Source organism: Monodelphis domestica, chromosome 2 (genome assembly GCF_027887165.1).
Source record: "Monodelphis domestica isolate mMonDom1 chromosome 2, mMonDom1.pri, whole genome shotgun sequence".
NCBI lineage: Eukaryota > Metazoa > Chordata > Mammalia > Didelphimorphia > Didelphidae > Monodelphis > Monodelphis domestica.
The window spans coordinates 172,270,763-172,298,418 of record NC_077228.1 but is presented as its reverse complement, the minus strand read 5'-3'; the positions used below and the strand labels follow the sequence as shown (position 1 = coordinate 172,298,418).

The following is a 27,656-nucleotide window of genomic DNA, read 5'->3' as shown; positions in this document are numbered from 1 at the left end:
GATGCTGTCTTGGCAATTAATTGTCCACAAACAGCCTAGCACAAAGCTAAGTGGATCGATATCTACAAGAGAAGAAGAAATAGGCTTTTAACTGCAGAGAGCTTTTCCAGGCCAGCAGTAGATGTGACAGAGGCCTCCTTCCACATCAGTCAGTGGAGTCCTCCTTCGGGCTGAGTGGAGAGGTGAGGTTTCCTCTTCTTCTAATAAATAAAATCCCTCTATTCTCAGGGTGGTTGGGAGACTCCATAAAAGCCTGGGCTGGAGAGATGCTTTTAGAAATAGCATTTCCATTTCCAAAATGTATTTGGGTCCTTCTGGGAAGCCGGAGCCATAAGACATGGCTGGAGAGATGAATCTGGACATGGAGGACCAAGAAGGGAAATGATGACAAGGGAGCCAGGGCTGCCAAGATCTGGGACTTCATGGGCTTTGAATAGTGCTTTCCTCTTCAGTTCAAAGGAAAGAATGAAAATGTCTTAAACCCTCAAGGCTTTACCTAACAAACAGGTAGGGACCCTCTCATAGAATCACCAGGTGGTAGAGCTAGAAGGGACTCTAGGGTCATCTGGTTGAGCCCACCATCACACTTTTATAAATGAAGTAGCTGAGGACCAGAGAGAAGTGCTAAGAACATATGGCAAGGAAGGGGGAGATGGGACTGAACCCAGGACTTCTGATTCTCCTTATCCCAGGCTAGAACCTGTGTGACGTAACAGCTTGTTTCTGTACTTTCCATGCCTTCCCTCCCTCCCTCCCTCCCTCCCTCCCTCCCTCCCTCCCTCCCTCCCTCTCTTCTTCCCTCCCTCCCTCCTTCCCTTCTTCCTTCCTTCCTTCCTTCCTTCCTTCCTTCCTTCCTTCCTTCCTTCCTTCCTTCCTTCCTTCCTTCCTTCCTTCCTTCCTTCCTTCCTTCCCTCCTTCCTTCCCTCCTTCCTTCCTTCCTTCCTTCCTTCCTTCCTTCCTTCCTTCCTTCCTTCCTTCCTTCCTTCCTTCCTTCCTTCCTTCCTTCCTTCCTTCCTTCCTTCCTTCCTTCCTTCCTTCCTTCTTTCTTTCCTAGACCAGATTTGAACTTCTGACTTCAGTCTTGGTCACTCTATTTCTTACTTAGTATGGAAAATGAGACAAATAACTAAGGGAGCCTCCACTATTAAGTTCTGGATTTGTCTGATTCCAAAAAGTTTACATGAGGATGTATTTTTATTTTTTTCCCCAAAGAAAAATGTGTGAGGCAGTGGAAAGAATACTGGCTACAGGGCCCTGTCAGAAGAAGCAAATTCAGATCCGAGTTTGCATACTTAATAGAATATCTGATATTTACTTGACTTTGAAGTTTGCAAAGTGCTTTATTCACTTTATTTCTTCTGAATTTCAGAACAACCCTTCGAGGTAGGTACTGTCTATCTCTTACTTGTACATAGTTGTTTGCATGTTGTCTTCCCCATTACACTGTGAGATCTTCGAAGGTGGGGGCTCTTGGTGACTTTAAAAAAATACTTCCCTTCTGTCTTAGAATCAATACTAAGCATTGGTTCCAAGGCAGAAGAGTGGTAAGGGCTAGGCAATGGGTGTTAAGTGACTTGCCCAGGGTCACACAGCTAGGAAGGCTAAGGCCATATTGGAACTCTGGACCTCCTGCCTCTAGGCCTGGCTCTCAATCCACTGAGCCACACAGCTGTCCCCCAACTCTCTTACTTATTAATTGCATCAACTTGGCTTAAATGGCTTAAACCCCTTAATCCAGGCTGTGCATCATAAAATGAAGGGGTTGGATTAGTTAATGTGTTAGGCCAGTTTCAGCTTTAAATTTAGGATCCTATGATCTATATCCTTGATCTAGAGCCTATAAAATGAGGGAAAAAAACAAAAACCCATAAAACATTGCACTGTCTTACCTAGTACACAGCTAGGTGGCACAGTAGAACTTTAGATCCAGAGTCAGGGAGACCTGAATTCAAATTTGGTCTCAGACACTTACCAGCGTTGTGATCCTGAACAAGTCACTTAAATCACTGTCTGCCTCAGTTTCCTTATTTGTAAAATGGGAATAATTATAGTCCTTACCTCCCCTGGGGCTTTTGTAGAGATCAAATGAAATTTTACAAACCTTAAAGTGCTCCACAAAATACTAGCTATTATTATTCTTATTGTTTCCTCAAATAAATGAATTTATCTTAAGTATTTTGCAAACTTCTGGGTTGTGGAAGGGACCTAAGATATTATCTGGTCTAATCTTTACATTCGATGGTGAGGAAAACCAGGGGTTTGGACTGATTTGTCCAACGATGGTAGATAGCAGAGGTGGGATCTGAACCTTAGTCCTCTAACTTTGAACCCATTGCTCTTTTGTATATGCCATGATTCCTTGAGAGATAATACTATTTTTGTTCAATTGTTTTTAGTCACGTCTGACTCTCTGTGACCCCATTGGGGGTTTTCTCAGCAAAGATACTAGAGTAGTTTGCCATTTCCTTCTCTCGAGCATTTTACAGTTGAGGAAACTGAGGCCAAGAGGGTGAAGTGACTTGCCCAGGGTCACACAACTAGAATGTGTCTGAAATTGGATCTGAACTCACAAAGAGAAGTCTATATTATTATTACTACTACTATGAATAATTATCCTCTAAATCAATTTGTGTTACTGTTGTTGTGACCTCACCAAGTTGTCGTGAAGAAAAACTTCGAAGGGTAAAAAGTTATTAAGGCGGTTGGAGCAGTCTTGAAGGGCTGTTAACTGGAAGAAGGATTAAATTTGTTCTGCAGAGGGCAGAAGGAAGAACCATAGGAGGCAAGTCTCAAGCTGGATCTAAGCAAACACTGACTAACAATTAGAGCTGTCCAGTGGCTGAGCGGGGCTGCCTCGGGATGTTGGTGGCTTCTTCCTCAGTGGCAGACTTCCAAGTGAGCCTCGATGACCACTTGTTGGGTAAGACAGAGAACTCATCTAGCTGGGAATTGGCGTGGGCGACCTCTTAGCTTGGGATTCTCTACTTCTGTGTTTGGAAAGGGAGAGCAGCCGCAGCAGAGCTGACTTCCAGCTTTGAGGCTCACTAGCCGTGGAATCCTGGGCAAGTCACGGTTTCTCTGAGCCTCAGTTTCCTTACCTGCAAAATGAGAATAACAGCAACCGGGGTGGCTGTGGAGAGAGTGCTCTGCCAGCTCGCCAGCATTCAGAAATGGGAGCTATTATTAACAAGAACAATAAGAATCACTCTCCCACATCACGTGGGCTTTCTGCTTCGTTCTCCTGAAACCTGTACCTGGGAACTTGCATGAAATGAGAACCAGCCATTCTGTCATTACGCAGCACCTATAAACTGCTGGGGAGGAAATTAAGGGGATGCTGGACCCCGTGGCTGCGAGTCTCATTTCCTCTAACAGCTGTGAAAGGCCTTTGAAGAGCCATTCCAGGGAGCCCTGCTGCTGGAACCCAGAGTGAGGCCATTATTAGCATCTCTATTATGTGGCAATCTTGCTTAAGCCCCAGTGGAATCCTGCAGGGGGAAGGGATTCTCTTGTTAGGTGGAGATGAAAAGAGAAGAAAGGAGTGGGGCGCTTAGGACACAGAATTGAAAGCTGGAAGGATCTGGTATATTTCCCACGACTCTCATTTTACAGAGGGGGAAACTGAGGCCTCCTCAGGCAAAGTGCCTTTGGAAGCAGCATGGAGGGGTGGATAGAGAGTGTGTCTTAGAGAGAGGAAGATTTAAGTTCAAGTCTGGGCAGCTTGATGGAGCAGTGGATAAAGCACCAGGCTGGAGTCAGGAAGACTCATCTTCCTGAGTTCAAATCCAGTCTTACACACTTATTAGCTATGTGAACCTGGGCAAGTCACTTCACCCTGTTGGCCTCCATTTCCCAAGCTTCCTGAGTTCAAATCCACTCACTAGCTGTGTGAACTTGGACAAGTCACTGCACCTTGCTAGCCTCAGTTTCCTCATCTATAAAATGAGCTGGAGAAGGAGATGGCAAAATACTCCAGTATCTTTGCCAAGAAAACTGCAAATGGGGTCCAGAAGAGTAGGATAAAAGGCAGTTGGGGGCCCAGTGGATTGAGAGCCATGCCCAGAGATTGAGAGATTCTGGGTTCAAATCTGGCCTCAGACACTACCTAGCTGTATGACCGTGGACAAGTCGCTTAATCCCCATTACTTAGCCCTTACTGCTTCTCTGCCTTTAACCAATATACAGTATCAATTCTAAGATGGAAGATAAGGGCTTAAAAAAAAAAAGAAGAGTCGGACCCAGCCCAAGAAGTGGGTTCCAGTCTCCCCCAAAGTCAACATAACTAGTTAGCCATAGAACAGGGATTCTGGATTTTGACATTTTTGACTCAGTTCTCTTTTTGTTACTCCAAAAGAGCTTTAGGAATACCGAGTTTATTATGTGCCCCATGCCCTGCACACACTAGGTAGTTAATGAGAATTTGCTGAATTGACCTGAGGAATGTATAGACAGTCCATATAGGACTTAACACTTGTCCTGGTACAGAAGCGAGGCAGGGCTTTGGTGCCAGCATCAGGAGGGAGGCTTACCGCCATGCCTGCTGGTCTGGAGGTCCCTCTGAATTGTAAATGAACTCTGCCTGAGCCAAAGAGATCCAATCACCACCTACCCTCCCACCCAGGAATGTTCCTGAGGGGATCCAGGGAGAGGGAGAGTGGGGAGAAGAGGCAAAGGAGAGGCAATTTAGAATATGCCTCCTTCTGCCAGGAAAGAGTTGACTTCTGGGAGAATTCCATGAGAGATTTAAAAAAAAAAGAAAGAAAGAAAATTACAAGCCTTAGGGAGAGATGACTAAAGGAAGGAGAGGATCTGAAAGAAGGGGCTGACTCATTAAAAGGGAAAGGATGAATAAGAACATATTTCTATTGCTAGAACTACAACCAAGAATTCTTGGGCCTGGACTAGGAGGGCGGCTAGGCTGGGGAATCTTACCCAAGAGTGTGGGCTCTAGGGAGAGAAAGAATACCTCCCAAACCCTGCTAGGCTTCTACGATGCTGAAGGACTGGCTGATGCTGGGGAGGGGCCCTGGATGTGTGCAGCTACCAAGGGAAGGAAGCATCTCTCCAGATGGTATTGTAGAGGCAGTCTCAATTTTGGCACCCTGGCTATGCCAGAACCCCAGACGCTTCACCTTAGTTTTGACTCTATAATGTCTTTAAAAAATCACTGCTCTTCCCACTCTCACCCTCACACAGGGTGAGATTGATACTGCAAGTGTCATCACTCGCTTCTTACAGATGAGGAAACTGAGCCTTAGGGAGATGAAATTATTTACATAAAGTCACACGGATGCAAAATATCAGAGCCAAGATTCACCCCATATTTTCTGACTCCATATTCAGGGGGCATCATACTAAGTTAATCTTTCTCATTTAAGAAATGAGACTTCATTCCCAGGCATACCACTAGTAGTGATCTCTATAAACCACCAACAAAAGCTCTCCTTAAACTTGTAAACTCTTCCATTTCTTTCACATCCTTCTACACATAGAAGATACTCTATAACCATGTTGGTGAACCTATGGCACATGTGCCAGAGGGGGCTGCTCCCTTCTCTCCACTCCTGCCTGAGGACATTTCTCTCATCATTCACCCCTATGCCCAGCAGCCCAATGGGAGTGCTCCCTCCGTCCCCTGTCTGGGGTATGAGGGGGGCTCACATGAGGTGTGAGGGTTGCAGTTGGGGCACTTGGTCTCTAAAAGGTTCACCATCACTGCATAGAGACACTATCAGAAAGAACTTGAATTCAAAACCCACTGACACTTAACTTTGGACAAATCATAGTCAGCACTGTGACTCTGTTTCTGGGTCTGTAAAGTGGGGATAATAATACTGGTACTATATACCACATGGTTTAATATATAAATATGAGGACTTATTATTCTGTTGTTTATTAGTTATTCTAGCCATTATTGTTTTTATTTTATTAGTTGTTTTATTTGTTATTCTATTATAGTTATTTTTATATTTCAAATTTCTCCCCCCAAAAGATTATTAACCACCAATAAAAGTACTAGAAAGTTTTAAAATCATTTAAATTACATTGAGTCAAGGTCAAAGAGAAAGATTATCTTTTTTAATGGCTCCTCTGGTTAATTTAGTGCAATGCTAGATAAAACTCAAAACTGAACTCTAGTTCAAACTCAAATATATTGCCTAACACATCTCTACATCTTTGGACTCTGATTTCTGACTTGGGTCCATTCATCATTTGAGAAGAACTGGTAGAGAGAGATGGTGAGAGACATTATATAACAACGTTGATAGGAAGGAGAAAACAATTTCTGAGCTTTCTGGGACATGATTTTTTTTTCTCTCTCTAGTTTAGTTTCCCAATGTACTCGGCAAATGGGCGGCTTTTGACATGCTTGCTAGGCAGTGTAGTGGATAGAGCAGGGTCTGAAGTCAAGAAAACCTGAATTCAAATTGATCTGAGCCAAGTTACTTAACCTCATTTTCTCATCTGTATAATGGAGGTAATAAGTGCAGACAATTGTTGTGACGATCAAATGAGATAATAATTAAAGAGCATTTATCACAGTGGCTGGTATATAAGGAAAGACTATACAAATGTGAGTTATTATTATTATCACACATGCTGGGTTCCACCTGAGATGAAAGATCTGGCTTAGAAACAACTTCCTAAAACAAACACAACATTAAAAACACTTCTAGGATTGTGTGCTGTTTATAAAGAAAGAACATAAAGGAAAAGGAAAAAAGCCTTCAACACTTTCCAGGTTAAGATGGGTCATGGAAACTCCAGGCCAGAGGGGAGGTATAGCCACGAAGATTCCAGAAAGCTCAGTGTTCTGGCAGAGGATGGAGCTGCAGGGTTCAGCAGGCATCTGACACCATAATCTCATGTACGGAAATAGTTGACTAGTCCAAGCCCAAAGAACTACTCTTGATTTCAAAGGATAATCTAGACTTGGTTGAGGTCTTGGGACTCCCTTCTGTTCCCACCCTCTGTAAAAGGGGGATAATACTCTTATATTCCCTGTCTTACAGGGATTAAATTTGTTCTTTTTGGCTCTAGAGGGAAGAAACAGGAGGCAGGGTGGGAAGTTGCAAAGAGACAAATTTAGGCTTAATATGAACAAATAACTAGAGAGATCCAGAGGAAGGGGTTGCCTTGGAAGGTTAGTGGGTTCTTCCTCCCTAGAAAAATTTAAAAAAATATTTAATTGTTACAAAGCAAGGCTTAATTTGTTGTTTTTTTGATTGGCTCATGATGGAGAAAATGTTAATGATGAAGATAAAGGTGTATGTTATGTTCAGTTTTTGTTATTGCTTTTATTTGGAGAACCAGTTGTTAACAGTTACCCAAACACTCCCGATTAGGGGAAATTATTATTATTATTATTATTATTAAAACCCTTACTTTCCACCTTAGAATTGATACTGTGTAATCGTTCCAAGGCAGAAGAATGATAAGGGCAAGGCAATGGGGGTTAAGTGACTTGTCCAGGGTCACATAGCTAGGAAGTGACTGAGGTCAAATTTGAACTCAGGGCCTCCCACCTCTGGACCTGGCTCTCAATTCACTGAGGCACCTAGTTGTCCCTTAGGGAGGGGAAATTATTTTTGAAAAACAAAGGTTGGTTTTGGGGACTAAACAGGTTTGGGGTTGGATTTAAGGTGAGATTAAGGGTGTCTTCAAAGAGTGAAAGAACTCCAGGCTTTCCTGGCAGACTCTGGATTGGGAGTGTGAAAATCTTGGTTAAAATTCTAGCTCTCTACTTAGGACTCCCTCCCCTCCCCAACTTTTGAACAAAGGACAACTTCACTGGGATTTATCTTCTTCACTGGCGTTGGGTTAATATCCATAAAATGGGCCAATATCCACAAATCAAGGAGACAAGGTTTCAGGTCATGCCTCTTGGGCACTTCCCATTTTTGGATCCTTGGTTTTCTCATCTCTACAATGGGATCAGTGATGCCTTTCACTGGCAGATTTCAAAGAGAGGCTAGCTGACCACTTTTTGGGTAGGATAGAGAGGAGATTCTTCCTTAGGAGTTAGAAGGAAGAGAGCACTTTGTAAACCTTTCAGCTTCATATAAATCAGAGCTCTACGTGAGTTCAAGATACAGTCTATAAAGATGCCTGTACGCACGTGTTTGGGTACACACACACCTAAATATACAGAAAATAGCTCTCGGGATTTGAAGATACTATTGACAGTGACTACTCTCTGGAATATGAGTGTTGCTAGAAAGGCTCAACTCTATTTTGGACACACATACGTGATTGGGTCGCCTATGTAGCCTACCTTGTCTTCTAGAATGGATGAAATGGAAAGGATAAAAGTTCTTTGTGGACAATATACTTAAGGAACAGCGTATTCCTTGTAGATAGCATGAAACTGAACAAGAGCAGACCTGGTTCGGTTTGGCTTGGTTTTGGGGGGGCGACTAGTTTTGCAAAATGGAGAAAAGGGGGTAGAGGACTTGGGAAGTGGGAGGGAGGAAGGTTAAAGAGGAAAATGGGTGGATTCCTTTTTCTTGGAAATCTTCAGCTGAAGCTAGACCACCACTTACTTGTTGGGTTCATGAAAGAGAACGTGTCTTTTGTGTGTGGGTTAGCTGCATAGCCACCGACGTCCCTTCCAATTCTCAGGTTCTAGGTCTCTGGGACTGAGCCTTTGGGGGCAATCCAGGTCCTTTTCTAGTTCTTGACAAAAATCTCTCCACTTCTCATTTGCATATATGTTATATACTAGCCAGAGGTTAGGAATAAGTTATAATTATGAGACTAAAAATGACGGGAACATTAGAGTTAGCATGGGAAGGTCTGATGGCTTTCGAGACTTGTTGCTGGCTATAGCAATTTGTGCATTAATAAAGACAGACCCTAGGATTCAGGAAGAATCTGAAGCTGATGTAACAGAGTCATAGAATCTCAGAGCTGGAGGGGATCTCTGCAATGTCATCTAGGTTCAATTCTTTGCCTGGTATATTAATAATAATAAAATCAAACATTTCTATAAAGCTCAGGGCAACTTGGTGGCACAGTGGATAGAATCCAAGGCGTGGACTCTGGAAGACCTGAGTTCAAATCTAGCCTCAGATACTAATCTAGCTGTGTGACCCTGGGTAAAGCACTTAACTGTTTGCCTCAGTTTCCTCATCTATAAAATGAGCTAGAGAAGGAAATGGCAAACCACTCTAGTATCCTCTAGTATCTTTGCCAAGAAAATCCTAAATGGGGTCATGAAGAATCAGACATGACTGAATGACTGAACAAATGTAAAACTCACTATGTGCTAGGGGCACTTTATAATTATTACCTCATTTGATCTTCACCACAACCTGGGAAGATTGGCACTATTATTTCTATTGCATTTTACAGATGAGGAAACCAAGGCAAAGGTCCAAGACTTTATCCACTGGGCTACCTAACCCTCCTTGAAGCTTTTGTACAACATTTTTAACATCGAGCCCTGCCTATGTAAGAGTTTCTCTTATTCAAATCTATAATTAAAAATTCTTGGGACTGGGATAAATTAAGTGGTCTCCCCCAGGTGGGAGAGTGTAGAGGACAATACGTCTCTGGTGCCATTGCTCTGGAGAAAGGGGAAGCCCATTTCCTGCAAAGTTTGACCTGTGCTCTATGGATTGCTGACTATCCACAACTTTAGGGGGGAGTCAGGGAGAGAGGAAGAAGGTGGCCCTGTTGGAGGTATTAAATGCCACTCACAGTGACAACTTGAGCCTCTAGTGAGGAATAACTGTGTTCCTAGAAGCCAGGTAGGGTAGAGGCTAGAATACTAGAGTTAGGATCAGAAAGACCAGAGTTCTTCTGAAACCCTGCCTAGACACTTATTCGCTGTGTGATCTTGGGAAGGTTTCCCTATCTGTAAAATAATAAAACCTACCTCATAGGAATATTATGAGGATCAAACAGGATAATATATGTAGAGGATTTTAGGAACCTTATAGTACTATTTGAATGACAGCTATTATTATTATTATTGTTATTGTTATTATGAAGTCCAGAGATGGAAGCTCGTTACTCTAACTCCATTCCATATCGATGTCCTATGGCAAAGCTTGATGACCCTACACCTAATTATAATTTTATTCTTAATCAACTTCCTTTTGCTAATGGATAAAAGTGCTGGTATCACTAACACTTGGGCAGTTAGGTGGCACAGTGGATAGAGTGCAGGGTCTCAACTCAGGAAGACTCACCTTCCTGAGTTCAACTCTGACTTTAGACACTAAATGTGTGACCCTGGGCAAGTCACTTCACCCTGCTTGCCTCCATTTCCTCATCCATAAAATGAGCTGGAGAAGAAATAGCAAACCACTCCAGTATGTTTGCCAAGAAACAAATGGGGTCACAAAGAGTCAGGCATGACTGAACAATAACAACATTACTAACATTCACTGTGGGAGAAGGAAATACAATTTATATAGCGCTATCTTAGTAGATCTTCCTCAAGAGACTGAGGCTGGACTTGAACTTAGGGCTTTCTGAATCCATGTTCAGCGCTATCCTACGTGCTACCAACTGCCTCTGTTATAACAACTTGCATTTATATACCACTATAAGGTTTGCAAAACATGTTGCATATGTTACCTATTTTAATATTCAAAACAGCCCTGCAAAGTAGGCACTATTATTTTTCTTCTTTGACAGAGGAGGAAACTGAGGCAGTCACAGATTCCTGAACAAAAGGACTTGTTTGATGCCACATTTAACTAATAAGTACAAAACTATATCATAGGAAAAAGGGAAAGGCTAAAAAGAAATTGGGGAATAAATCAGTCAGAGTGACCACATTGGAAGGGCATTTTCATGATTAATAAATTACAACTTTCTCCAACTGGTTTGACTTTGGTATTTAAACAAGAAATCATCTACTCCATAGATTTCCAAGGGATCATTTCCATCTGTTGTTATCTACTTCCTAAGAGGTTTGTGATTACGTCATGATAATTTCTTTCCAGATGATCTCTCTCTCTCTCTCTCTCTCTCTCTCTCTCTCTCTCTCTCTCTCTCTCTCTCTCTCTCTCTCTCTCTCTCTCCCCCCCCTCTTCTCAACCTCCTCTCCCTTTTCTTTCTGAATCTGCTGAGATCTTATGAATATACCATATATCAAACTCTGAAGACTTCTCTCATCTGTGAATTACATCTAGACATAAGGGGTGGCTTAGAGAAACTCAAAAAGAATTTAATTCAATGGAAAATAAACTAAGGAATTAATTCTGAAAAAGAAAGACTGGCTTCATTTGTTAACAGGTCAAATTGAACTCAAATAGCAGCAGACCAAGAATAACAATTTGGTTTTCTTTCAATTAAGGTGATATCAAAGAGGCTTCTCAAGTCTCAGTGCTACCTGATTTGAAAAGCTTCTACCTTATTGGACTTTTTTACTATTTGATTCTTGGGGGATGGGGGGGTGGAATGTTACCTTTGTCATTATTGTATGAACTTGGATAAGTCACAACCTCCCTGGCTCTCAGTTTGCTCATCTGTGGATGAGAAAGTTGGGCTATATGATCTCTAAAGTCCAGTTCTAAACCTATGATGCTTAAAAAAAAGCAAGAGAAAAAAACCCATGATCCTCTCATCATGAGGTCAACTTTAGGAGCCCCATCGAGGCTGATCTTGGATTATATAAGGCACCCTACACATAGCAGGGCCTCAGTAAATATTGACTGATTCAAGTTCTGTTCTAATCTTTCTGAAGGTAACTGGATTTGAGGAAGATAATAGGGAGTTATTTTAAAAGCTCAAAATTAAGCAGAACTTTATAACCTTTTATAATTATATTCCAGAAGATTTGTTTAGTTTTCCTAACTGGCTCCTCTGCACACACTGAGATTTCTGGATCAGAATGGGGCTGAAATGCACTTTGGTTTCTGGGAGTCTGGTGTCTGCTTCACCGAAGGAGGGCTGATCATGGAATAACAGGAAATGTCAAGTGTGCCCTTAGTTTAAAAAGTAAATAAAATTTGAAAAAATTCAATTCAGACAATTTCCTGAGGTCCTTTTCTTGGTATGGTACTCTCAGATTAGGGAATTTAAATAGCTATTTCTGAGAAGGTTTGGAGGCAAAAATCTCCTCCACCCTCCACCCCCGCAATATAAAGTCAGAGTCCCAGAAAAGTAAAGTGATTTGCCCAAGGACTTTACAGGATAATAGATGCAGGCATATTTCCATTTGGGTACAAATAATCTTCCCAGATTCCCTTAATTACTGAGTATGGCTTATTCATGTGGAATCAAAGATTGAGGGGAAGGCGAAAGGTAGTGTGAATCTATACTCAAACCTTCAAAAGTCCTTTAGAGCTAGTTATAGCCTTTGTTGCCTTCAATGAAGGACACAACTGCTTATGCACATAGAATGTCTCCTTTTGTTGAACTGAACAACAGCGAACCCACTACCATGACATGGTATGTACAGCAGTTGCTATATCAACAGAATAAAGAATATTTGTCTGTACCTTTTCCTTTTAACCTCTATGTTGGCTCTATCAAGCTCAATAAACACAATTAAAAACAAAGCAGTCAAATGTCATAAAAAATGCTCTTGAGAAACAGTGCTTTATAGAAATTGAAGAGGCCTTGGCAAGCTTACCTTCTTTCCCCGCATTGGGTTCTCTCTCATCCTTTCTACCCTGTTCCTCTATTCTTTCCTCCCCCCTTTCCCTCTCTCTCTTTCCTGCTCTTCTACCTCCCTTATTCTCTCTCTCTCTCTCTCTCTCTCTCTCTCTCTCTCTCTCTCTCTCTCTCTCTCTCTCTCTCTCTCTCTCTCTCTCTCTCTCTCTCTCTCTCTCTCTCTCTCTCTCTCTCTCTCTCTCTCTCTCTCTCTCTCTCTCTCTCCTCCTTTCCATCTCTCCTCCTTTGTTTGCTTTTCTTCTTCCCTACTTTCCTTTTCTCTCTCCTTATCCTCTCTCTTTCCCTCTCTTCTATTTCCCTTGCTCTCTCTCTACCACTTTCATTCCTTCCCTCTCTTCCTTTCCATCTCTCCTCCCTTCTTTCCTTTTCTCCTTCCCCACTTTTCTTTTTCTACCCCATTTTCACTCTTTACCTTTCATATTTCCCTCTTTCTCTCATTCTTTTCCTCTCCTTTTCCCCTTTCATTCTCTCTCCCTCCCCCTCTTTCTTCTTCTCCCTCCTTTCCCTCTCTCTACTTTCCTCCTCTTTTCTTCTCCCATTTCTCTTTCTCCCACCACCCCACTTTCCCCTCTCTTTCCCAATCTGTAACACATTTTCCCACTGCTCTGCAACATGAATCATTGACATTCTCATTTGCCTCTCAGAGAACTAAATCAAAATTCTGCTAAGGAATAAATCCCCCTCTATGACCAATGAGGAAGACTGGCTGCTGTACCTTGACAGCTATGGAATTGAAAAAGGGTTCATTCTGGAGGGATAGGACAATCTTGCAGGAAATCATATTCCTGACCTTCATTCAGACAGCAGTGCTAAAGAATTTGTCATAAAAACAGTCATTAAATAAACAATCCCTGACTTGATCATTTGGCCTGTTGTCATCCTGGTAGACTCATTTCTGTCTTTCCTAAATGAGTATTTTCTTCTTTGACAATTTTGGGCTGGAGTTGGGCTTCACTTTCAGCAGCTAAATGATCTGCCGCTCCCTCTGAGATGAGAATTTCAGTTTTGTCTTCCTACTTAACCACTTTGACAAAGGTACAAGGGAGAGCCATAACTTGGAAAGAATCGAAAAGGGAAAAAATTGGATGATGTTGCTTTGATGATCCATCGTTCTGAAATGTAGGTATTTCTGGAATTATGCCTCTTTAATGAGTCTTATTTGAAGATGAGCTTCAGGCCCATTTGCAGTAACATTTTAAAGAGTCTTTGCTATGTTTTCTAATGAGGAACAGGGGGTACTGGCAAGGGCATGAGGTTGGTTTCTTCCTTCCTCTGGGACTATTTCCTCATCTGTAGAGCAATTCAGTGCTATAGCAGTTAGCATGCTGGACTTGGAGTCAAGGAAGACCAGAGTTTGAATCCTACCTCAGACACTTACTGGTTGTGGGTCTCTGGGCAAGTCACTTAAGTTGTCTCAGTCTGAGTTTCTTCATCTGTAAAATGGGGATAAAAATAGAACCTACCTCCCAGAATTGTTGTAAAGGTCAAATGAGTTAATATATATAAAGTGCGTTGCAAATATTTAAGTGTCATATAAATGCAGCTGTTAGTAGTAGTCAGCACATTTCTGATGTTCCTGGGACAGTAATTCCAGCCAACCAGGGCTAGAGGAGGGTATATATAACATATTATATATATTTGTCATATATATAATATATGATAGTAGCACCTATGATGATTAAATGAAATAATATTTGTCAAATGCTCTGCAGCAATTATTTATATGATATAAAAATATATAAAACATAAAAAATAACGATATAATTCTATATGAACATATAATCTAGAATTCTTTATAAATAATTAAAGCAATACCAAAATACTAGGCATAATATTATTAGCTCTTATTGCAGCATGGTCTTTCCTACCATTAAAGCTTGTGTATTTAATTTTGGGGGAAATTATTTGGTTTCCTAAACGAAGTAGCAATATTAACCCTCTACCTTTAATTCCAGGGCCTGTGTTACATATCATGAACCCAGTTGGTTTTGCCTTTCTACATATACCCTATGCTTAGTACAATGTCTGGCATATAATACCTAATAAATTCTTGTTGGGGTGGCTAGGTAGGACAATAGACTGAGAGGCTTCCAGGAGGTCCTGGGCTCAAATCTAGTCTCAGATGCTTCCTAACTGTGTGATCTTAGGCAAGTCATTTAATGCTAATTGCCTAACCCCTGTTACTCTTCTATCTTAGAATTGCTATTCAGACAGAAGGTAAGGTTTTGTTTTTAAATGCTTGGGGTGAGGGCAGCTGGGTGGCTCAGTGGATTGAAAGCCAGACCTAGAGATGGGAGATCCTGGGTTCAAATCTGGCCTCAGACACTTCCTTTCTGGGTGACCCTGGGCAAGTCACTTAGTCCTTACCACTCTTCTCCATTGGGACCAATACATAGTACTGATTCTAAGATGGAAGATAAGGGTTTAAAAAATGTTTGGGGATTGATTGATCAATGAACTGCACTGCTGTCATCCTGAGAGCAGCCCAGTTAATTTGGGAAAGTTCATCACCAGGTTGACCATAAGGTGACATATTTTTCAATCATAATAAATTCTCAGAGGTATGTCTGTGAAGGGTGAGGGGGGTTGTGATCTGTATTCCATCAATAGAGGAAGAACTAGGGGCAGCTGGGTGGCTCAGTGGATAGAGAGCCAGGCCTGGGGATAGGGGGTTCTGGGCTCAGATATAACCTCCAACACATCCTAGTTGGGTGACCCTGGGCAAGTCACTTAACTCCCATTGTCTAGCCCTTACTGCTCTTCTTTCTGCCTTAGAACCATATACAGTATCAGTTCTGAGACGAGGAAACTACTGTGATAAAATCCTTGAAGTTTTTCATTTTAAAGTGGTGCAAAGGAGAGGCTCACTGAAGCTGGATTCCATTTGAAGTCACATTGCCAGAATGGGGGCTGCATGAGATGTGAATCTGGGAAGCTGGAGCAGGGGGCATTGCTCTTTAGTGGTTTCAACTTCCCCTGTTTCAGAGGTATTCTGAATAAGGAAAAAGCGAAGGGGCTTTTTACCCACTTTGGAAGGGACTTTTTACCCGTTTTGTGAGCTGAGTGTCCATCATGAAGTTGTGAACGTGCTTCTCGGCTTTGGTGAGTTCCAACTTTCTGGCAACCACAGCCACCACCAGAGCAGTACAGCCGGCACCCTGGGATGGGAACAGCAAGAAAAGCAAAGAAGAGAACATTCTGGTTAAGAAGCAAAATTTCCCAAGGCTCTGTTCCCCCTGTGTCATTCTCAGACCAGTCATCAGCTTGATTCAAAGGAGGCTGAAGGACAAAGATGCTCTCAAGGGCAACTGGGTGGCTCAGTAGATTGAGAGCCAGGCTTAGAGACAGGAGGTCCTGGGTTCAAATCTGACCTCTGATACTTCCTAGCTGGGTGACCCTGGGCAAGTCACTTAATCCCCATTGCTTAGACCTTCCTGCTCTTCTGCCTTGGAACTATTGATCCTAAGACAGAAGGTAAGGGTTTAAAAAAGAATGCCCTCTCACTACAGAATAGTTACAAAATCCTTGCTTTGTGTGGAGGACTGTGGAACCCAAGGCACCCAACAGGTCTCTAAATCTGTGTCTTTGACCTCTCCTCCACCTCCAAAGATGTGGGACAATCTCTCCTTCCACCAGGAGGAAGCTTTAAAATGTATCACATTGAGAGACAGAGCCTCTATAAAAATGCTCAACTGTTCTCTCATTAATGGAAGGGAGAAGAGGCATGGGATATCCAGGACAGCCGCTAATCTGATTGCCAGCTCTATCTCTCCAGTTTGGGAATGCAGGGGAAAACACATACCTAATCCAACTCATGTACACACACACTCACATACTCACACATGCACGCACACATTTCCCCTAAACAGCCCAGGGAGGGAAGGAACACTTGGATAATTTATGAAGTAGATACTTCATTAGATGGCTGAGAGTTGACTTGCACAATATCAAAAGATTTCTTTTGAGAAATTCAATGAAGCCAAAAGAGAGTAGACTGTCTTGAAAATCTGCATTTCTTGGAAGGGACCTCTCATAGCATGTCTGCGGAAGTGAAACAGTGTCAAGATCAGAGTATTTTCTGACTTCATTGGGGCTTTCATGCTCTTAATCATCATGCAGGGTATATCCATTAAAAAAAAAAAAACAGGAACACGTCTACCTAAGGATCCATTCATAGACCTTCATAAAATATGAATCCCAGAATCTTAGAGCTGGAAGGGATCTCAGGGACCATTTAGTCCAACTGATATCTGAACCAGTGTTCCCTCTACCACCTCCCTGAAAGTGGTCCTTCAGAGGTCTCTTGTTCTGCTTAGGGACAGTTTGAATCAGGAGGCCACATGGTGCAGTAGAAGGCTTACTAGCTCTGGAATTCTACCTCTTATATTTTGTATGTCATTGGGCAAGAAACTTAACCTCCATGGGCCTCAGTTTCCTCACCTGTAAAATGAAAAGATAGGAGTAAATGGCCTCCAAGGTCCCTTCTATCTCTAGATCAATGAATTGATGAATTATTGGGAAGTTTGGTTTAGCCCTGATCAGTTAGAGTCTATCTTTCGGCAGCTTCTATTGCTCTTTGGCTAGCACAAGTCTAATCCTCTTTCATATGACAGATCTCCAAATACTTGAATTTACTTGGATTTACCTGTGCACAGACTGTAGCTTTCCCTCCCCCTGAGGATAGGGATGATTACATTTTTGTATTTGTAATCCCCTCTCTCTGCCCCTCCCAGTGGCTTGCACAGAATGGACAACTAATAAATATTTGCTGAGTTGGATTGAACTGAAGAAAGCTAGAATGTTCTTAATAAGTCTTCTCCCCTCCAGGCGAAATCATCCCATTTCCTTCAACTAGTCCTCTTATGGCAGAACTTCCTGCCTTCTTTACTTCCTCTGGGATCCTCCTAGTTTGCCAATGACCTTCCTAAAAACATGACACCCCAATCTGAATATGATACTCAAAGTCTTCCAAAATAGTGGCATCTCCTTCATCACAGTAAGCATTCTACTGATGTGCAGTGAGAGTCAACATTTCCAGGAAATGAATGATAGAATTGATTTCCTTGACCCTTCAATTTCCTCCAGTGAACTGACTCAATAATTGTTCTAGAGATAGGGTGGAACAGGACATGTTACAACATTTTACTCATTGGTTTCAGTTTATCTTCTTAGCTTTTTTTTTTTTTTGATACAAAATGTCAGCATCAGTGAAAAGGATAGATTCACTTTATTTCTGTTCATTTCTAGTCACCTGATCAGTGCTCTGACATAGTTCACAGGACAGCTGATCTTATTCTTTGCTCTGTTTGTCAGACAGGAGCCATTTCCAATCTCCTACAGACTGATTGATCCCTTCTGTCTCTGACCCAATTCTACAAGTTTGCAGAAACTAACAGTTTGATACACTAGTTAGCAGATGATGTTGTCAGTTTCTATATCATCTGTGTCCATGAATCCGAGGCAGAAGCATGCCTGTTCACCTAGGCAACTGACCAATAACATTTTGGGTTCATTAAATCTGTTCTTTTAAAATTCACTCATTTTTCAGAGGTTGGAAACATTATTGTTGTTGTTGTTGTTGTTTTGGATGCTGTAGCATATCTCAGATAACAAACAGTTGGGAGGAAAACATTTAGCCATTTTTGTTCCCAACTTTCTAATTTTTTCTCTCTTTCTCTCCTTTCCCACAGAGTTATAAAGAAGAAACCTATGTACTTTTTTTGTATAGCTGAAACTGGCAACATTTCCTTCCATTTCCTCCCAAGTTCTCCCTTTAAAAAATTCTGGCATTTCTCTTGGTGTTGGCCAATTACCCACTTTTATCACAATGAAGGAAAAAGAGAAGGATCTGTGTGAATTATCTTTCTTTCCTCTTCTTTGCTCCTGTTGTTGGGACAATTTGGAATAAAATTGGGCAATGGGAGAATCCAGTTTGTAGTTATTACTAGATAGGTAAGTTTTTCAAAAGCAAAACAATGGGAATATAAAAGAATTCTGGTCCATATAGTAGCTTGATAGCTTTTCTCCTCAACAAGACCAAAAAGAACCATTCTCCTTTATATTCTATTTCAATAGAACTTTTGCCAGAAGCCCAGCACATAAGGGTACATCATAGAATATTGGAAATATGGAACTGGAGAAGTTCCCACAAGCTTTATCCTTGTTCATTTCCCTTGTCTGCAGGCAAATCTATGCCTAAATTCAATTTAATTTGACAAGCATTTATTAAGTGTCTACTGTATTCAGAGTGTTGTCCTAAGCATTGGGATATAAGGGTAAAACAAGAAGTAATCTTTGTCTTCAAGGTGTTTACATTCTAATGACCTGAAACGGATAGTGTTGAAATAAAATCTAGTAAGCCTCTTGTGCTCTTAATAGGCAATCTTTTGAAAACTAATCAGGATATTTGATTACCTAAATGTAAAGCCATGTTCCCCCATTTTCTTAATGGAGAGTACTGAAAAGCTCACCATGATTCATAGTCCATCCAGCTGAACTACCGGGAGTTCTGATTGGAAATGAGAGCATTTTTATTGAGGGACCATCTGTCTTATACAATTAGGAAAAATGTTGGCATGGAAGCAGGTAAATGAACTAGCTCTCATTTACCACTTCTAATTTAAACAGGATCAGAGGCTTGATTTCCAGTGCTTGAAGAGTGTTTCTAGGTCATCTAGTCTAACCCCTTCATTTTACAGATGGGGAAACTGAGGTTCTGAGCAGGGACATGAATTATTCAGGGTCATACAATTGCTAAGTGTTTTGGGTAAGCTTACAACCTCATTCTTCTTGCCTTCAGGTCTAGCAGATCTCATATGACTCATGGATCTTGAAACCACTGTTATTTCAGCCCTACATTCAAATTCCAGAGAAGAAAAATGGATGCTTAATATTTCTTTACTTTTCTCCTTTTTTTGTCTTTTTAAAATCTAGGAGTCGGTTAGGTGACTTAGTGGATAGAGGTCCTGGGTTCAGATCTGATCTCAGCTACTTCCTAGCTGTGTGACCCTGGACAAGTCACTAAACCCTGACTGTCTAGTCTTTACTACTCTCTGCTTTGGAACCAGTAGTTATGAATGATTCCAAGTCAGAAGGTAAGCATTAAAAAAAAAGCTATCATATACAGAGTTAAGGAGACTGCCAAGCTTAGTTCCTCAGGAAAGTTTCTTTTGAACATAGTGGCAACCTCCTGAGGACTAGACTGGGGGTGTATCAAGCCTGCCTTCTGGCCCGTGAACAGAGGCCAATGTTGATCATGTGCCAACTCCCACGAGAGGGTGGGGGTGGATGGGGAATGTGTATGTACTTCACACATACACTCGTGTGCAAACATGAATGTGCATTCCCAAATCCTACTACTCCGGCATTTCACTGGTTATTAGCTCCTTCAATTCCCTCCAGCCCTGTACTTTGCAATCCAGCTACCCCTTCTTCTGTGGGACTCCTGTCCACATCCTCCCAGAAATCATCCTCAGGAAGGACCACATAACAAAATAGGGGTCTCTTCCAGAGGAATCTGATGTGTGGATCCCAACAGAACATGTGAATTATCCTACATGAGAGAGATCACCTTCCTTTTCTGTTCAAACACTTCTCCTGTTCAGTCTTAGAATGGATGATATGTTGCAATCAACTCATGTCTCTCTTCATCCTCCATTTCCCTTTATGAGACTTTCTGCTTTAATTCTTTGGAGCCTGAAGTGTTTTGTACTACCAGACAAATTGTTCAGTCATTTTTCAGTTGTGTCTGACTCTTCATGACTGCATTGGGGGTTTTCTTGGCAAAGATAATAGAGTGATTTGCCATTTCCTTCTCCAGCTCATTTTACACTTGAGGAAACTGAGGCAAATGGGATTAAATGACTTGCTCAGGGTCACACAAGGCATCTGAGGCTGGAAGCTAAACCTTCCTGGTTCTAGACCTGATGCCCTAGCCACTGTGCCACCCAGCTACCCCTGACAGACACCCACACATAAAGGATGGGTTTCATCAACTGGACAAGGGCTAAACTAGTTGTGCTATATAAGTATAAGGGAATATTAGCATGTTATAATAAATGAGCAACATGATGAATGTAGAGAAGCATGGCAAGGCTTACATGAACTGATGCAAAGTGAAGTAAGTAGAGTCATGAAAACAACACACACGATGACTACAGTAACAGAAATGCAAAGAACCACAAAAGTCTAGACTGAATGCTGTGAAATTATATGGCCAAGCTTGGCCTCCGAGAATCGAGATGAGGAGACGCCTCCTGATTCCATGCAGAGATGGGAGCTGGGGATAGACTATGAGAATGGAATAAAAATCCCAAGTTTATCCCACTTACGACGTGCCAGGTACTGTGCTAATCTCTTTACAATGATTATCTCATTGCATTTGAAAACTATATATAATGTCAGGCTTTTTTTTTTTTAACAGATTGGTAAGTTCTGAAGAAGGAATTTCTTCTTCTCTTTCTTCTGATGAGGGTTGGCTCTCTGGGAGAGGGAGGTAGGGAAGCACTGGAAAATACATGTGTTACATGTCAAGTCTAGATCAGATAGCTTACTGTCTTAGGGAGGGGTGGTAGGGAGTGAGGGAGGAAGAATTTGGAACCGAAAAAGTTTTTTTTTAAGTATGTTAAAATTGTTTGTACATATAAATTGGGAGAAAATAAAACATTACTGAAAATAAAACAAATGGCTCAAATAGGAAAAAGAAAATATATGTGATATAAAAACAAAAGATATCAATACAATTTATTTTTTAAAAGATAGTCTTTTTCTAATATAGCCTTCTATGCGATATAGTTGTTGCTGCTATTATTGTTATTTTATATATTGTTGTTTTTCAGGCATTTTCAGTCATGTTTGACTCTTCTTGACCCCATTTGGGGTTTTTGTGACAAAGATCCTGGAGTGATTTGCCATTTTCTTCTCCACTTCATTTTACAGATGAGAAGCCTGAGGCCAGTGGGGTTAAGTGACTTGTCCAGGGTCACCCAGCTAATAAGTGTCTCAGGCCAGATTGAACTCGGGAAAATGAATCTTTCTAACTCTAGGCTCAGAGCTTATGCACTGTGCCATCTATCTATCCCTTGCCCCATTACTGTTTTGTTTTGTTTAACTCTTACCTTAGCAGCAAGGACTAGGCAATTGAGATTAAGTGACTTGCCCAGAGTCACAGTGCTACAGAGTATCTGAGGTTAGATTTGAATGTAGGAAGATGGGTCTTCCTGCCTCTAGATCCATCCCTCTAACCACTGTGTCAATTAGCTGTTCTAACTTTTTAAGATATTCTTTAGTTGGGCAATGCCAATGTAACTTATGACTGATTTTTTTTTTCATGCTGATCCATCCCTTCATCTGGCATAGCCTTCTCCCCTACTTCTATCAGTTTAGATCCTGCAATCCTGAAAAGCCCAACTTGAATATCTATTCTATGAAATCTTCTCTAGAACCCCTCTAAGTCTTCTCTTCTCCAGACAAAGCATCTGAGTTTAGTAATCTCTCTCCTCTTTACTCCCATAATACTTAGCTCCCACCTCTCTTATGGTACATCTATCAAATTTGAAATGACTTGTAGATTCAAAGCTGGAAAGGACCTTAGTGGTCAAAAATCAAACTCCCTTGAAACTGGTGAAGGGCATCTCCTTTTCGGGGGGCTGCTTTGCAGTTCCTGGCTTCCCATTGTGACCATGTCAGCTGGTAGGGGTCTGAGATCCATGGAGGGAAAGATACTCTCCCAGGGTCACATAGACAGTAAAGAGCAGAACTGGGATTTAAGCACAGGTTTTTGGACTGGAAGGGCAGCTGGGTGGCACAGTGGATGAGTCAGTAAGACTCATCTTCTTGAGTTCAAATCTGGCCTCAGATCCTTACTAGTTGTGTGGCTCTGGACAAATCACTTAACCCTGTTTGCCTCAGTTTCCTCATCTGGAAAATGAGCTGGAGAAAGAAATGACAAACTACTCCAGTAACTTTGCCAAGAAAACCCCAAATGGGTCCACAGAGAGTTGGACATGACTGAAAAATGACTGAAAAACAATAAAAAATTTGTATTGGAATAGGTATTGGTATTTCAGGAAGATCGCTGTCTCTGGAATCAGAGGTCTGGGATTCAGACCTTGTCTCTGATGCTCTCTACTTGAATAACTTTGAGCAAGTCACTTATCCCTCCTTCCCCACCTCAGTTTCCTCATATATAAAATGAAAGGATTGTCTAGATGGCCTGCAAAGTCCTTTCTAATCTATGACTTCCAATCCAATCTGCTTTCTGTCACGTCGTGCTACCTTTGCTGTATCGTTGGCATCTTTAGTTGATCCTCCCTGACAGACTCTCGGCTCTTCCAGGGAAGGGTTGGTGTCTTATTCATCACTGTATCCCTCCCCATGGTGCCTCATACTCTGTGTGCAGTCAGTGTATGAACGGTTAAGAGGGTGGAGGTGCCATGGTTTTACAGGATGACACAGGACACTGGCAATCATGGCCCAAGAGAAGCTCACTGTGTATAAACAGGAGAATTTAGAGACAGTCTGGGAGAGTGGAGACAGCAGTGAAGGAGGAGAAGACAGAAAAGGCTGAGCAGCTGCTGATGTGACTGCCATGGGGTCAGAATGTGGAGCAAATCTGTGACTCAGACTTTTTACCCTTGAATATGCCAAGGTCTGAGTCAGAGCTGACACCAGCCCTGTTCCCTAGGTCTTACTTGGAGTTATTCTGGCTTGTATTCCCTCAGTGAGAAGAAATGGTAAGTGGATCTTTTGAGATGGTTTGGTTTTTGTTGGGGTTTTTTTCCCCCCCTAGGAAGACAGGTGGGGCATGACAGGCAGAATATGAGCCCGGGGACCAGCAATGGAGAAAAGAATGGCCTGAGATGGGGTGAAAATGCCTAATTGATTTATGGGGCTTGGAAAGAGGCCAGAGACTCTGGACTCCTCCATTCCTGTGTTCTGCTTCTGGTTTCCAAGAAACATTTCCCAGCTGGAAAGCCTTTAGAAATGGGGGGGGGGGAGGGCGGAAACCCCCCTCCTGAGGGGCTGAGGATGATGTGTCCTTCACTAAAGAAGCAGAAAAGAAAATAGCACATAAATGAAAGTGACAAATGTAACAGAGGGGCCAGGAGAGCTTACAGCTGGATCCTTTAGCTTCAGCAGATTCCTTGTAACAACTAGAATAACATCAATTGGTTTGAGACTAAGTGATCCTTGGTAACTGTGTGGGTGTTGCAGAAGAGAAGTTTATCTTCTGAAATGGAAACCCACCAAATGTCGTGCCGAGTTCTCTGTTCCCCATCCACCACCACCCTGCAAAAGCGACTCTGTTTGGCCTGTCATTCCCTTTATTACTCCCTTCCTCCTGAGGCTCACCTTAAGCCCAAAGAAACACACTGCTCTCTGAAGCCTTTATTCGACCTCAGTGTCTTTAACAGGCATCGACAGCAGTTTCTGCCAGCCGCCTGCCATCAATGCTCTGTTAATGCCCAGACCGCCAGGAACGGGTCTCACTGGAAGGGAGAAAGAGGGGGCAGCTACATGGATCGGTGAATTTGGAGCCAGCCCTAGAGATGGAAGGTCCTGGGTTCAAATTTGGCTTCCTAGCTGTCTGACCCTGGGCAAGTTCCTAACCCCCTTGCCTCGCCCTTACCACTCTTCTGCTTTGGAACTAGTACATGGTATTGATTTTAAGAGGGAAGGTAAGAATTTTTTAAATAGAGGGTAAGAATTAAAAAAAAAAGATGGAAGGTAAGAATTAAAAAGAAATAATTTTTTTAAAATGAGGCTATAGACCTAGACTGGCCAGGTCATGCCTTCAGAATCCAAAGGGTGCAACAGACAACATTTGAGAGTTCCAGTGACTTCTTTGTTCCAGATCTTCAATGAAATAGCCAGAAGGTTTGCAAAACACTTTGCCAAAATTATTTCATTTATCCTCAGGACAATATTGGAAGGGAATGTGTGTGTGCTATTATTATCATTCCCATTTTACAGAATAGAAAATTGAGGCAGACAGAGATTAAATGACATGCCTGGGGCCACAGCTAGTCATATATAGGGCTAGATTTGAATGCAAGTCTTAGCACTCTATCCACTGTGTTACCTAGATCCCTCTATATAAGAGGATACATGAAAAAAGCAAACACCCTTATCTTCTTTTTTCCTACATACTTAACTTTTATTAGTTGAAAACCCTTATCTTCTATCTTAGAATCAATACTAAGTATTAGTTCCAAGGCAGAAGAGCATAAGGGCTAGGCAATGGGGTTAAATGACTTGTCCAGGGTCACACAGCTAGGAAGTACCTAAGTCAAACTTGAACTCAGTTTTTCCCTGATTCCAGGTCCAGCACTTCATCCTCAGTGTCACCTAGATCCTTCTATATAAGATGATACATAAAAACCCCTTATTTTCTCTTAGAATCAATGTTAAGTATTAGTTGATACCTGGGGGAAAAAAAGAGTCTGAAATGCAAACCCTCCCCTTCTGTCTTAGAATCAATACTAAAATATTGGCTCCAAGGCAGAAGAGCAGAAAGGGCTAAGCAATTGGGTTAAGTGACTTGCCCAAAGACACACAGCTGGGAAGTGCCTGAGGTCACATTTGAACCCAGGACTTCCTGTCTCTAAGCCTGACACTCTATCCGCTGATAGGCCTAGCTAGCCCTGATGTTTTTCTTAATATTATTATTAATATTAATATGATGTTTTTATTTTATGAATCTAAAATAAGTCTCTGGCATTATATATAATATATGAATCCTCTCTATCACAGCCTCGAGGCATCAGAACGGCTGTGATGAAGTTTCCCCTGCTGAGAAAACGAAGGCCACCTTCCTTTGACCTCTCTGCCTTGGGGTGGGGGGTGGAGAGGGTGAAGCCTTCCAGATCCACCAGCTCTATGCCAGTCACATCAAGTTGCTCAGACAATTATACCCCCTGCTTAATGGCTGATAATTGCACTGCTACTGAGATAGCAGAAAGAAAACAATGATTAAGACTATTTACAGCATGCATACACAAATCCTTCCTCTTCCATTGTGAGCAGGCCCAGCCTTGGCCTTCACGGTGGCCATGGTAACCAAACTGTAAGGCCTACCTTGAGTGCGGACCCTCGAAATGATAATCGGGAGATATTCCTAGTGGGAGCAGGTTTGGGAGGGAGGGGGGGACTCAGAACCCTTGAAAGGGATGACTCCGCATGAGCAGGCAAGCTCCTTGTTACAGAAAGCCCACCAGGGCTTCTCCATGGTGGCAGACTAGAGAGGGAAGTGGCTTCTTTACATCTGGATGAAAACCCTGGCAGTGAAGATGGAGAATGAAACATGTGCTTTTGGACATGACCGAGGCAGGAATTTAGTGGGCTAGAATTTGCATACTTGTCATGAGGGGTTTATTTTTTTTCTCCCCCCCCCAATGGGGGCCAAAGCTGGGAAGAAGAGAAATTAAATATTTGTTAACAATGAAAAAAGAGAAATGTTGACAATGAGGAGAACAAAGTGCTTCTGTTGAGAGAAATTCACCCATTTGGGCAGTGACATTTTGCTCAAAGAAGGAGATGATGGGATGTCCTGGGTTTTTTAATAATGAAGGAGAAGAAGAAAAATAAATAAATGAAAAATGAAGAAAAGGGACAGTTGGGTGGCTCAGTGGATTGAGAATGAGTCCTGGAGGTGGGAGGTCCTGGGTTCAAATCTCAACCCAGACACTTCCTAGCTGTGTGACCCTGGGCAAGTCACTTAACCCCCATTGCCTAGCCCTTACTTCTCTTTTGCCTTAGAACCAAGTATTGGTTCTAAGGTGGAAAGTAAGGGTTTAAAATAAAATAATGAAGGGGAAATGCTTCTTTTGGCAGCATGGATACTAAAATAATGAAGGGGGAACATGGATTCTTTATTGTCCAAGTATAGTTTTTTGTTTTTGTTTTTGTTTTTTACTTTTGTTACCACCATTCCCCCAGGGAAATGGAATTACCTTTCAAGAAGCCAACAAATGAGGTAATGGATTAGGCAGGTTAACTGATTTGCTTCTGGTCACAAGACAAGGTCATCATTCATGCCCATGCCACTCACCTTTTCTAGATAGGAAGCATGGAGATGAGAGATACTCAAGAAACCTGTGAAATGGTCAGTATAGGGGTTGTTTCCTGGATGTGTTGAATTTCAGGGCTGGGAGAGAGAATGGCTGGTGTTTAAAAATAACAGCAAGGTTGACAGCTTGGCACATCAATCAGATGGCTGCCAAATCATCTGGCCTGTCATCGATTGAGTGGGTTAGCACTGACCAAATGATGGTTCCGTGGCAGAAATTCTAGTCTTCCAAGGGATGTCTTGATGAGACCCGGGAAAGTCTTCATCATTGCATATAATTTTGCAGCCTTTGGTTAAGAATAATCTCCCTTGGGAGCAGCTGGGTAGCTCAGTGGATTGAGAGCCAGGCCTAGAGACGGGAGGTCCTAGGTTCAAATCTGGCCTCAGACACTTCCCAGCTGTGTGACCCTGGGCAAGTCACTTGACCCCCATTGCCTAGCCCTTACCACTCTTCTGCCTTGGAGCTAATACATAGTATTGACTCCAAGACAGAAGGTAAGGGTTTAAAAAAAAAAAAAAGAATAATCTCCCTTCCTTGTTGGTGAAGATTGGACCTGTGCCAGGCAGACTCCTGCTTAATTCTTAGAGGTATTTGTTCCTAAGACTCACATTTAGCCATGATTTATCCCCATCATGGTGCTAAGTCATTCTTATTTACTTTTGTGCTGAAACTTGCCTGCTAATATGGGCCACCCAAATTTACACTCAGTATCTGGTATCCAGCCTTGAAAAAGCAGAATTGTGTCCTACTCTCTTTGCCTCATACCAGTCACTAACAATAACCAGTGACACAAATGATTTTGATTGCACAGATGTCCTTTTTATTGTTTCTTCCAGGACCCAATTGTTAATTCCTTGGAGAGGCCAACAACGGTGGCCCCCTCAATTGAGCTCAAGTCCGATTGGGTTCTGGTCAACCGAGACAAAGCCCAGAAAATTCTTACTGGCAAAATGG

The 27,656-nt window shown here is 42.0% G+C and overlaps 1 protein-coding gene across 1 annotated transcript in view; it reads right to left on the bottom strand.

The window, feature by feature from the left end:
- Positions 1–27,656, bottom strand: part of KCNN3 (potassium calcium-activated channel subfamily N member 3) — a 316,818-nt gene that overhangs the window by 14,616 nt on the left and 274,546 nt on the right. Inside the window, exon 5 of the mRNA XM_056816328.1 lies at positions 15,681–15,791. Coding sequence (XP_056672306.1) covers positions 15,681–15,791 — 111 coding nt within the window. The remainder of the gene's footprint in view (positions 1–15,680; positions 15,792–27,656) is intronic.